The sequence below is a fragment of the Onychomys torridus genome, chromosome 4 (assembly GCF_903995425.1).
Source record: "Onychomys torridus chromosome 4, mOncTor1.1, whole genome shotgun sequence".
Classification (NCBI taxonomy): Eukaryota; Metazoa; Chordata; class Mammalia; order Rodentia; family Cricetidae; genus Onychomys; species Onychomys torridus.
In genome coordinates, this window is record NC_050446.1 from 6,401,433 (window position 1) to 6,414,335 (window position 12,903).

General features: G+C 51.9%; 1 protein-coding gene across 1 annotated transcript in view; it reads right to left on the bottom strand.

Annotated features, from left to right (window-relative positions):
• The window catches only part of Fam102a (family with sequence similarity 102 member A), a 31,426-nt gene extending 27,905 nt beyond the window's left edge, over nt 1-3,521 (bottom strand). The window contains exons 1-2 of the mRNA XM_036184675.1: nt 2,918-3,521; nt 2,542-2,704 (exon numbers count right to left, since the gene is read on the bottom strand). Of these exons, the coding sequence (XP_036040568.1) occupies nt 2,542-2,704; nt 2,918-2,945 (191 nt within the window). The 5' untranslated portion in view covers nt 2,946-3,521. The remainder of the gene's footprint in view (nt 1-2,541; nt 2,705-2,917) is intronic.
• Nucleotides 3,522-12,903: the final 9,382 nt, after the last annotated feature.

Sequence of the window (12,903 nt, forward strand, 5' to 3'; positions counted from 1 at the left end):
CCACCTGTTCCAACTGGGTCAGACAGAGCTGAGTACCAGCTGTTGCCATGGCATTCAACACACTGGAAAACACCACACAGGAAGGCAGGCGTTGCAGGGGTGGGGCCTAGGGCTGTTGTCAATCTGACACCACCCATGCTGCCAGCAGCACATCAAGCAATTCAGAGGTCCCTGGGGTTGGGAAGATGTGTTGACACATCTAGGCCCAGGATCTAAGCAGGTCCAATCACCTCAGTCCCTACCCCAGCTTATAAACAATAGGGTCATAGTGGTGGAGGGGTGGCCCAGGCTGCAGGATCAATGTGGAAGGGATGTGAGCAGAGGGAATAGAAACCTAGGAGCCCCCACCACCTGGGTAAAAGCTCACAGAAGCTAAAGCCACTTCAGAGTGACTCAAATTCCAAAATCACTGCTCTCTGCAGCCATAACTGCAGTACCCTGGAGCCCAGCATCTGAGTGCTCAGCTTTGGGCCTCAATGCCAGCTCTTCCTCTTTAGCAAACACCCTACCCCCCTGCCCCGCAGGCTTTATCCAGGATGGGAACCAGGAAAGACCGCCTAGGTTCAGTGGGGCTCAGAGAATCTGTGGCCTCTTGCCAGGAGGAAGAAGGGGAAACAGAGGTGAAATCCAGAGCATGTGTGCTAAGTCCTGGAACTTTCCAGATTTTCCAGGATGTGTGGGCAAGTTGGGGCAAAGGAAAAGCTGACAGGTGGGGTCACGGTGGCTAGCTAAGGGTCTAGGCACACAGGTGAAACTGCACCCTGGGCTTGGTACAAATTCCTTGGTACTGTGCCCAACCCCAGCTCACAGAGAGGCCTCCGCTGATTAAGGGACATCATCCCGTGTTCCCTGCATCGCCCTGCCAATGACCTGGGTTGGGGGAGCTGGGGCCTGCTACAATACAGTAATAGTAACTGCTGTAGCAACTTCCCTGGCCAGACATGGTACACTCTCCATCCCCCTCACACCATTTTACAAAAGAGGAAACTGAGGCTCAGAGGCACAAGGTAGCAGTTAAAGCCCCTCTCTCTGAGTCTCTATTTTCACGTCTGTAAAAATGCCCCCCAGACCCTGACCTCTACTCCTGCCCCATGGCACACCCCAGGAGTTAAGAGGCAAAATGGCAAACAGAGCACCAACAATCACTAGCTCTTGAAATCAGACAATCAGGGAGACTGGGTTAATTCACCCGAAGCCTAAAAGTGGCTAAGTCCAGGACCATCTCTGAGCACAACCCTCTGACACTGTGCCTTTGGGCAGGGTAGCTATAGGGATTACAGGCTTGACAGGCAGCAGATTGCAGCCACCCCCACCACAAAGGGCACCCCTTGTCCAAATTCCTCAGATAAGCAGCTCCTGGCAGAACAGGAGGCCCAGTGCACAGAACAGGCACCTCACTCTATGCACACAGATTCCAGAATCCGAATCAGGCCACATAGCTTCTCTTCTCCCAGCAGATTCACCCAACAGGTCTCCAAACAGGCCAAGTTTGGTTGACAACTGACTCAGGCAAGGTCCCTGGCAACCATTTACTTCCTCTTTCTGAGGCTCATTATCCCAATCAGTAAAATACACCTCTGAGATCTCAGAATAGTGAGGCATCTCTAGCTAACGAGGCCCATAAAACCTAAGGAGCAAAGGACAGACTAGGTAAGGAGTAGAGTATCCCAGATCCTGGGCCATGTGCTGCGTTGTGGGCCTATCTATTCAACTTTTCTCCATAACGCTGATGGGGAAACCTGTATGGTCCACTGTGCAGTTGAGAGGCAGGAACCCAGAAAGAGCCAGAACTTGACTCCCCTTCCCCATCAGTTAGTTGGACTCCAAGGACCTCAGCAGGCAGGCCAGAACTGTGTGACCCCAGGGAGCTCAATCTGCAAAGGGTAGACTGAGAACTCAGATCTCATTCAGCAGAAGCTGGGAAGCTGGACCCACCAGGACGGCCAGAGACACAAAACCAAACTAGAGGGCTTCTTTCACAGAGGAAGGCAGTCTCCTGGCAAGGACATTTGCAATGCAAAGCAGCCCAGCTTCAGCCTGAGGAGGGCAGTCACACAGAGGGGGCTGGGCAACCCAAAATCCAGCCACCATCTTCAGTCAGATCCAGGGAGTGACTGGGAATGGGTTTTCCCAGCAAAGAGGAGAGTGCCAGAAAACCTGTGGCTGACCCGGGCTCCCAATCATGACAGCCACCGGGGCCAGCTTGGTGGCAAGATGGCCTGGGACACCCCTACTTACTCCTTCAAGGTGCAAATTTCATTCAGCTCTCTCCATGCCAGTTTGCAAAACGGGTGACCTGGAGAATGCATGCAGGGCCCTAACAGGTTTCTGGCTGGTAACCTGCAGACAAGTGCCTGGCACACTGCCAGCTCACTAGGACCCAAGTACTGCCTAGAGCAAACCTTCCTCCAGACACGTCTAACGCCCGGAAGCCCCTTGTCCGCCCCCACCTGAGGCTTCCACACTTGCCAAGATCTCACTCACCAGCACCCCCGACACACACACACCTTCCCCTGCAAACACGAAAGCCTCAATGCCTACCTGGACGACAAACTGACAAAATCCCCGCCATCCAGCAGCCGGACTTTGCAAAAGAGGACCCCGTTCACGAAGGGGACCGCAGTGAGCTCCTCCAGGGTGAAGGTGGTTTGGAATTTAAATTTCTTCTTCTTCATCAAAAAAGCCATGAGCGAGTTCCCTGAGTCTTAAGCCCGCAAGGCAAAAGAAAAAAAAGAGAAAAGGAAAAAAAAAAAGGATCCAAGAAATCCCCGGGATTCCTTTCCCGACACCACACCCCCTCCTCAAAAACACCAGAGCCGGATCCAGTCCAGATGGCGGCGGAGGCTGCGGGGCAGCAGAGGATCTGAGTCCGGAGCCCGGGATCTGAGGAACCAGTCCTGTGAGCCCGCTACTTTACCTTCGCGGGGCCCGGGCTCCACCGGCATGTAAACAGCGAGGCGCGGCCCCGGTGGCGCGGGCAAGCGTGGAAGGCGGCTCGCGAGCAGGCAGCAGCATCCCGAACCGCGGGGCCCGGCGGACCGGTGAGACTGAGACGCCCGGGCGAGCCGCGGGAGGCCCGGGCTGCGGCCCCGCCTCCGCCCCGCTGGCGGCCGGGGGAGGCGCCCAGGCGGCGCACCCGCCTCCGCACCTGGCGCCCCGCGGCCTGCGCAGGTGAGGCTCCGGGAAGCCGAAGCCACCTCAGCGACCGCCCCGGCTCCGCAGGGACCTCTCCGGGAGGTGCTGCCGGACGGGGAACGTGTGCCGGTCGGCCTCCGGCTCAGTCCTGGGACCCACGCCGCGCCTGCCCTGACCGGGCCCGAGGCGCCTTCCGATCCAGCCAGGTAGCTTCTGCCTCGTCCCGTTCCCCAGGAACACAGCGGCGCCGGCGCCCGCACCTCCGGACGCAGCCGGCTGAGCCCGACGCAGTTCGGCGCCGCTCGAAGAATGCCGAAGCCCCGGCGCGGCCGCCCGAGGAGCCGCGGCCAAGCGCGGCAGGGGCGGGCGCTCGAGGCGCACAGCCCATCTGTGATTGGACGGCCTGACTGTACAAACGCCAAGTTCTATTGGCTGGCGGTGGCGTGGGGCAGGACTCGCGGAGGCAGAGCCGGTTCGGGGCGCTCGGATTGGTGCACTAGCGGAGCTGGGCACGCCTCCTTGAGAAGAGCGGGGGGGGGGGGGCGGGGTGCAGGGGGCAGAGAGGGGTGGGGGTCGCGGGGTGGGGGCCGGCGCTAGCAGGATCGGGAGGAGAGGCGCGAGCCCAGGAAAAGGAGAAACAATGGCTAGGAGAAACCATCTGGAAAGTAAGGCTGGAACGGCCTGCCCGGGTCCCGCCGAGACCTGAGCTTTAGAGCAGTGAAGCAGGCTGAGGAGGTAGTGAGCCCCCCTTCCTTAGGAAAACGACCTCTGGGAGGTGGCCTGACACCCAGGCGGGTCGTTCTCGCTCTGAACGTGACCCCGGTTTGCGCTGGCCTTGCCGTTTGTGCAGATCGCATGGAGCCCTGCAGCCTTGTGACCCAGCTTGCCTCGTTCCAAGCTGTTATCTAAGGCTTTTGTTCTTCAGTTTCTGGGATGGTTAGGGCTAGATTGGCTGCTCTGGAGGCAGAGGACACTTTGGGGAGCCGTACTCTCCACGCTATGGGCGTTTTCGTTTCGTCCGGTCCGCCAGTGTGTAGGGCTCTGCCCTGATTCAGACAGGCGCCCAGTGCGAAGTCCGGCGGGACTCTCTTCTACGCCTCCAAGCAGACCGGATCATGGAGGGGCTACAGTCAAATGAAGAGCTCAGGTAGACATGGGGAGGTCAGAGGAGGCATCCGGCTTCTGAATTGAGAAGGAAACTCAAAAGGAAGAGTTCTGACACAAAGCAGTCCCAACGTCAGGGTACAGACAGTGGCAGCCACCAGAGGCCTGCTGGCCGGGCAGCGGGTACTCGGAAAGTTTTGAGCACCCCTGGACGCTTTCTAATTAGACAGAAAGGAAGACCAGGCTGGAATCTGGCAGTCTTGTAGACCAGAGTAAAGAGGGAGCCACCACCTGGTTTTTGAGCTGAATAGTAGTGACTTGCTTGTTCTGGCCTCAGGGGATGGGGACCGAGTGAGTGAGGCCATTTTTTATTCTGGCAGGAGCTAAGGCCTGCAGGACCTCACTGTGGAGGATTAAAAAGAGTGGGGCTGATTGGCATTCAAGATGCAGGTGCTCCGCCGGACTTGCTATGTTTGGACATGAAAAGAAGACCCCCCCATTTCTGAGCTTGCATTTCAGTAGCATGGGTGGCAATCTTGCGTCTCTTAATTGTCCTATCAAATAGAAAACACAGTCAGATTGGAGAAAACAATGAAACAATCCAGTCCTCCTGATGTAGCTAGGCGTCTCCTTTTACAGGTGTGGAAACAGAGGCCTAAGTAAGTTACATTTATTTCTGTGAATGGGCACGTGTGTCATGGTGCCTAGGCAGTCAGAGAACAGTTTAGGTTCTCTCCTACCATGGGGTCCTAGAGATCAGATGAAAGTTAGGTCATCGGGCTTGGCAGCAAGCACCTTTCCCTGCTGCTGAGTCTTCCTGCCAGCTCTGGATTTGGCTGTTTGGTTTGGTTTAGTTTTGACATGGTATCTTCATGTTTTTAGCTCAGGTTGGCTTCAAACTGACTGTGTGGCTAGAGATGATACTCCTGCCTTTATCGATTAAGCCCTAGGCTTGCACTTCCACACCAGGCTTGTACTTCCACACCAGACTTGGCCTAGAGGGTTTACATTCTTTGGCTGGACTCTCAACCATTCTCCCCAGGCCTGCTCCATAAGGGAAGAGCCTGTGGCTACCTGAGCCCCTAATGGGGATTTCCAAATCAGCCAAGGATGTCTGGAGGCCCCACTGTCTCCTCAGTTTCAACTGTGTGTAGCCTTGGGCCATTCCAACAGGAAACAGAGTCAGCTTTGCTACCAGACGTGGCTCCATTTAGCTCTGTGCAATCTAAAGGCTAGGACCCAGGAAGTGCCCCTTCTCACTCCCCAGATGGTGAAAAAAGTGTGGTACAAGGACAGAATGCAAGATTTGATGTGAGACAACCCTAGTTAGAGTCCTGGCTCTGGGCTGGGCGTGGCTTTGCATACCTTTAATCCCAGCACTTGTGAGGCAGAGGCAGGTTGGATCTGTATGAGTTTGAGGCCAGCCTGGTCTACAGAGGGAGTTCCAGGACAGCCAGGGCTGCACAGAGGATCCCTGTGTAGAAAACAAACAACCCCGGCTCTGCATACATTGGCATGGGGGCTCAGTTTGTGACACTGAGGCTTAGGAGCTACAAATGTCAGTGGGGTGTGCCTTATAGTGAGGACAATGTGCTTTGAAGCCAACAATACTGAGCTCTAACCAATATACCATTGGCAGTTTGTAGTCCACAAGCTTGGGTGAAGATTTGCATATGCAGAAGAGAATGTTAAAGAGCTTCTTCCGAGAGAGGCTTGGCTGCCCGTCCTCAATACTCCGATGAATTGAGACAAGAGTGGAAAGTAGGTTTATTCAATGTGGTTCCATTGGGGAAAGGAATGAGTCAATTCAGTGACCTCCCAAGTCACCAGGCTGCTGACATGAAGCTTGCGTTGAAATAAAGGGCAAGCAGTATAGGTGATGGAGTGCTCACTCCTGCCTGGATGGCTGCATTCCAAGTGTGGTGATACATGCCTGAAATCCCAGGACTCAGGAGACTGCCCTAGAGGATTCCAGCAAGGCCAATCCTATCTTAAAAAGAAAGAAGGGGTGGGGGAAGGGACCTCAAAGGAGATACCTTAACTTTTCTACCTCTAAGCTGGTATTTCTTCCCTGGCAACTTGTCTAGAATGTGCCATAAAAGACCCAGGACTAGAGGGATGGGCATCTGAGCAGGTGGTCTATGGGAGTCTCCTGGTAGCAGTTCACATTACTCCAACGCCTTGACCAGATGAGTAAGTACCATTTCAGACAAGCAGTCTCAGGGCAAAGATGTAGGGAGATTGTCTGAGCGGATGTTCTGACTCAGATGTGGTGGCCGAAGGATGCCTCTTAGAGGTATATCTCAGCTGAGCCTTCGGTAATCCAAGGAACCCAGGCACATGAGGCACTGGGGGTGGATAAACTTGCATTTAGGGGACTCTGTGACTGGAATGGAATAAGAAGGGGTAGAAGAAAGAGGTGAAGCAGGAGGGCCCTGATTACAGCTGTTTAAATTTGACTGTAAAGGCAGGGAGACCCTGATAAAGTGACACACTCTTGTCATCAAGAGCACCGCTGCAAACTGGAGGTCATCTGGTCTACAGCAAGTCCCCTGAGCAAGTCCCAGCCTGGCCAGGGCCACGGAGGAGACACAGGGACAGCGGCAGGAGGCTGGAGCCAGTCCTGTGGGTAGAGACAGAATGATGGGACGAGAAAGGGGACAAGCATACTTCACAGGAAGCACTGATGGTTCTGCAGCGCTCAGAGTTGTGCGGCTCTCAAGGGCTGGAGAGATGGCTCAGCAGTAGAAGCCCTTGCTGCACGTAGCCTGACACCTGAGTTTGATGCATCCCAGGACCTATCATGGAGAAACAAGGCTGATTCCTGGAGGGTGTCTTATTACAGTTTCAAAGGAAAACTGGGAGTGGCAAGCTCTTTGTTTTGTTTTGGTTTTCGAGACAGGGTTTCTCTGTGTAGCTTTGCGCCTTTCCTGGAACTCACTTGGTAGCCCAGGCTGGCCTCAAACTCACAGAGATCCGCCTGGCTCTTCCTGAGAGAGAGAGAGAGAGAGAGAGAGAGAGAGAGAGAGAGAGAGAGAGAGAGAGAAAGCCATGCCTTGAGTTAGGCTGACATGGAAGTCAGCCACATGGCCTACCCACAGCCTCAGGGCAGAAACGGGGAACTTTAGACAAGCAGTGAACCCCAAGTATTAGGAAAAGCATACTTAGAGAACAGATAATATGAAGAAAAGGGCCAGTTGGGCAGACTTACAAAGCTGCATGGCTGTGCCTCTATAAGTGACTATCAAATAAAAGTTTTATTTGTCTTGATTTTTTATGTGTATGTCTCTTCTACCTGCTTCTGTCCACCACATTCGTGCCTGGTACCTGAGGAGGCTAGAAGAGCATGTCAGATCTCCTGAAATGGAGACTTCAGATGGTTGTGAGCGGCCATGTGGGTGCTAAGAATTGAAACTGGGTCCTCTGGAAGAGCAGCCAGTGCTCATAACCACTGAGCCATCTCTCCAACCCCCAGATAATTTTCTTGAAGTTACTCAAAGTCCTGGTCAAGACTAGAGAGCCCAAGAAGGACATCCCAACCATTGAATACTCTCAGTGTTTTTAATTGGATTGCATGCCTTCTAAAAGGTTCTTGATTAGATTTAAGTGAAGGTCAGCAAGGGTTCAGGCATGGGGAAGGAGTAGACAAGAATGAAGAAATTCCGTGTGATCACAGCCATCAGAACAGAGGGGCAACCGGAGGAGGCAGGGGCACTATAGAGAATCTTCACCTCCTGTGCTGGTGAGCTTCACCTGGGAAGAGAGAATCTCAATTGAGAAAATGCCTCCATCAGCCTGGCCTGTAGACAAGTCTGTGGGGCAGTTTCTTGATTAATGACTGATGTGGTCAGTGCCTTCCCTGGGCAGGTGGTCCTGGGTTGTAGAAGGAAGCAGGTTGAGGAAGCCATAGCAAGCAAGCCAGTAAGCTGTATTCGCCCATGGTCTTTGCCCCAGGTTCCTATTCTGCTCAAGTTCCTGACATAGCTTGCCTCAGTGGTGAAGTGTAAGCCAAATAAACCCCTTCATCCCCCATTTTTTGGTCATGGTCTTTATCACAGCAATAGAAAGCTAACCAGGGCACTGCCTCTGGCCATGGATGTACTGTGTGGCCCCTCCCTCCTCAGCACACAGCAGCGTCCCGTTGCTATTGGCAGCTCTCTGTCTCATAGCTGGACTGCAGAGTCCAACACTTCACCCACAGGGTCCTTTTATCCAGGTCAAAGCCTGCCACATGATGCAAGTTCCTAAACTGTGACCAGATGTGTGTGTATGTGGAGCTATAGATGGATGGGCACATAGTGGACAGGTACAGGAGTGGGTGCATACATGGATGGATGTGTGGACATGGATGGATGGGTGGACAGGTGGACAGGGGTGTGGGTGGTTGGATAAGTGACTATACTTCCACACCTCAAAACAACCATACAGAATGGTAAAGATTCGCTGGGCTAGAGAGACTGTTCGTGGGTGAAAGTGCTTGCTGAGAGAGTCTGATGACCTGAGTTTGATTCCCAAAGCCCATGGTGGGAGGAGAGACAAACTCCTGCATGCTCTGACACTCACCTCACACACACACACCCACACACACACACACACACACACACACACACACACACACGTAATAATTTTTTTTTTTAAATTTCACAATTTAACGTGTATACTTCTAGTCATTATGGAGGTTGAAGCAGGAAATTGCTCCAGCTAAGAGTTCCAGGCCAGCCTAGCTAACAAACAGGACCTCTACATCAAAAAAAAAAAAAAAAAAAAAAAAAATTGTATAGAGACAATTTTGTTTGAGACAAGGGTCTCACTATGCAGCCCTAGTTGGCCTTGTACTTGCTAGGTAGCCCACAGTGTCCGAAAACTCATAGTAATCCTTCTGCCTCAGCATCTAAAGTGCTGGGATTGTAAGCATGTATCACAACACCCAGCTCTCAAAATTCCTTTTTACAAACCCGACTGTAATACCTACACATGCATGGGAAGGCACATACACAAACCAGCCTGGCTTACATAATGAGTTCCAGGCCTGCCAGCACTACATGGTGAGGCTCTGTCTACAAACAAGACCGCCCTGCATGCTGTGTGTTTGGGGGACACACTGGGAGGAAGGCGGAGGCCTCCAGGACAGGACTGGGTTTGGTCCCTGGCTCCATCCTGAGCACTCAGTTCAAGAAGTGTCCTGTGGAGGCAGGTGACATCAATGGGCTCCTGAGCGACTGGTGTGTGCTGAGGCGGAAGGTGGCCACATTTTCTCACAGAACAATGTGTAAAGGATAAGTTTGTTTTCGTGAGAAAAATGAGAGCTGTTTATGTGAGCATAAAAAAGATCTTGGAGGGATACACCCACAAGGGTTGTCACCAGAAGCTTCCATCTGAGGACAGGCTTGCTCGACCCTTCCCGGCTCCTCTGGGTGGGGGTGTGGCTCAGTGGGAAAGCACTTACCTACATTTGCAAAGCACAGGGAGATTGAGCGCCAGCACCCCACCCCCCCCACCCCACCCACCCCACCCACCCCACCCCCCACCCCCCCACCCCCCACCCCCCCACACACACACGGGAATAGAATGAGGTAGATTTGTTGTTGAGACAGATCCAGTAGAGTCAGCTGCCCTCAAACTTGCTATGTAGCCGAAGGCGACCTTGAACTTCTGACCTTCCTGTCTCTGTCTCCCAGGCATGTCCTGCCTGTGCAGTTTATTCAGTGCTGGGGATGGAACCCATGACTCCATATGCTAAGCCAGCACCCTACCACTGAGCTACATCCCCAGGCCTGAATTAGTTTTTGCCATTTAACAATATATAATTATAAGAATATGTCAGATGGTGGTGGCACATGCCTTTAACCCCAGCACTCAGGAGGCAGAAACAGATGGGTCTCTGTGAGTTCGAGGCCAGCCTGGTCTACAGATCAAGTTCCAGGACAGGCTCCAAAGCTTCAGAGAAACCCTGTCTCAAAAAACAAGAAAGAAAGAAAGAAAGGAAAGGAAAGGATATTATAAACAAAAGTCCCTCACATTTTTGTCTCTCTCTGGATAAAAAGCCAAGTTCTTAGCCTGGTGTTTCGAGTGTTTTATAAGCAACGCTCCGACCCTCTGCCTGCCTCCCTTACACCCACCTGATAACATCACTCAGTGTCCAGCGCTAGCTCATGCATCCACACATCACATCATCCATCCCTTTCTGGTACAATGCCTGCCCCTGACTCTGTCCTCGGGATACCAAACACCCACATGCACAGAAAATGAGAGCCTAGGTCCCGTTTTCTCTCCCTTGCCCGGGTTTAGAACAACACCTGGCCATATTAACTGGAAGAAAGAAATGGAGGGTACAAAGAGCAAAAGAGAACCAGACACAGAAGGAACTAAGTAGGCATGGTAAATGTCACCCAAATCCCTGGAGGGAGCTACCCAGCTGGCCCAGGCTCTCCGTCACTTGACCCCCAGCACAGAGCCGTCTTCACACAGCAGCCTTCCTGGCTCAGCGTGCAAGGGCAGGCTGTGCTGATTCACCGGTGACTGGTTCCAATTATTTGCAGAACAGGACTGGCAGCCGAGCCACCCAAGCAGCTGACCAAGGACACATTGATTTGTCCTGGGCTCCTTGCTGCCATCTGACCAGCCACACAAGAAGATAAAGACTCCAAAGAACTCACCCACGACAATCCATCCTGCTTGAGCTTCCCACGGCCAAGTCCACAGTTCTTTGGATAATCTGCCAACTCTGCCCTTTTCAACCCAAGCCTGACCATCACTCACAGGGAAGTCATGGTTCAGAGCACGAGATCTGGAGTCAGCCGTCCTGCGTCAGGCCCAAGGCTTACTGAGTCAAAGGGTGTTTGCAAATTTGCACATTTGTTTGTGATGCCCCCAAGCTGCCTCTTAAAAAGGCTGGACACAATGCTATTGATATGTCCCACCAATGTACAAGACCATCCACACCCCACATCTCTTCCATCTTTTCCAATCTGTTGGAATAAACAAGCAAGAAAAGCTGTGCTATTCTGCTTGCCTGTCTTTCTTCTGCATATTTTCCTATTTTTTAAGCTATTTGTAGTTCTTCTATGAGTTGTCTATTTCTAAACTGAGGTAATATTTTCTTATTTATTTGTAGTGGTTTATTATATAATATGAATACTAACTGCTGTTATATATGCACTAAAGTGTTGCTTTCATTTATAGATTTGGTTTAGTGTTGTTTGTCCTCATAGGGACCTCTGTCAAGCCTGAGCTAATACACAGGAGTTGTCTGACTTCAGCAGAGAGTATACTGGATTGAGAGTAAGAGACTAAGGGTTTTTTGCTTGGTTTTTGTTTTGGTTATTTTAGACAAGGTCTCACTATGTAGCCCTGGCTGTCCTGCAACTCACTCTGTAGACCAGGCTAGCCTTGAATTCAGAGATCTGCCTGCCTCTGCCTATAAATGCTGGGATCCAAGGCCTGTGCACCACACCCAACCAAGGAGCCTCGGTCTTCACTCCCACCTGGTTGTTAGCTGCATTTGTTTACTTATGTGTGTGTATTTGTCTGAGTGGGAGCACACCCCAGAGCGCATGTGGACGTCAGAGGACAGCTTTCAGGAGTGGGTTCTCTCCTTCTGATGTGGGTGAGGAACTGAACTCAGGTTGTCAGTAAGTGCCTTTCCCTGCTGAGCCAACTCTCCGGGCCTGATTTTGTTGTTGTTTGTTTGTTTTTTTAATAATTTATTTATTTGTATTTTATGTACATTGGTGTTTTGCCTATATGTATGCCTGTGTGAGGATGTCAGATCCCCTGGGACAGGAGTTACAGACAGGTAAGAACTGCCATGTGGGTGCTGGGATCTGAACCGGGGTCCTCTGGAAGAACAGCCAATGCTCTTAACCATTGAGCCATCTCTCTGGCCCCTGTTTTTTGTTCATAGTAGGGTCTCATTGTGTATTTCTAACTGGTCTAGAACTCATTATGTAGACCACACTGGTTTTAAACTCACAGAGATCCTCCTGCCTCTGCCTCCCGAGTGCTGGGATTAAAGGCGTGCGCCGCCACCATGCCTTGCTCCTGTTCTCTTTTTTTTTTAATTTTTTGTTTGTTTGCTTAAATTTTTTTAAACAATATCTCACCCATAGGTCAGGCTGGCCCCAAACTTTCTACACGGAGGAGGCTAACCTTGAACTCCTGATACTTCTGCCTCCATCTCCTGAGTGCTGGAAATTGTAGATATATGTTGCCATACCCAGATCTAACACCCATGTGGACACTGGAATTACAGGTATGTGCCACCAAGCCCAGTTTTACATGGTGCTGTGGATGAAACCCAGGGCTTCATGTATGATAGGCAAGCACTCTACCGACTGACCTCATCCTCAGGGCTGCACCTGTTAATTATTGAAATTCAAGGGGTTTTGAGGCCTGTCTGCTTCCACAGAACTCTGTGAGGTGACAGGAAGGCTTCCTATTTGTGCTGTCGAGTGTGGTAACCGTTAAGACATGTGGCTATGAGCACCCTCGATGTGGAGCTAGCAAAGCCGGGGGACCGAGTTTTCTCTGTATTTTAGGACAGTTTCACTATATAGCCCAGGCTGACCTAGAACTCACTTATGTAGTCCAGGTTGACCTGCAGCTCACAATCCTGCTGCTTCTACCTCCCAAGGGGAGCTAAGTTTTCAGTTTCGTTTATTTCAG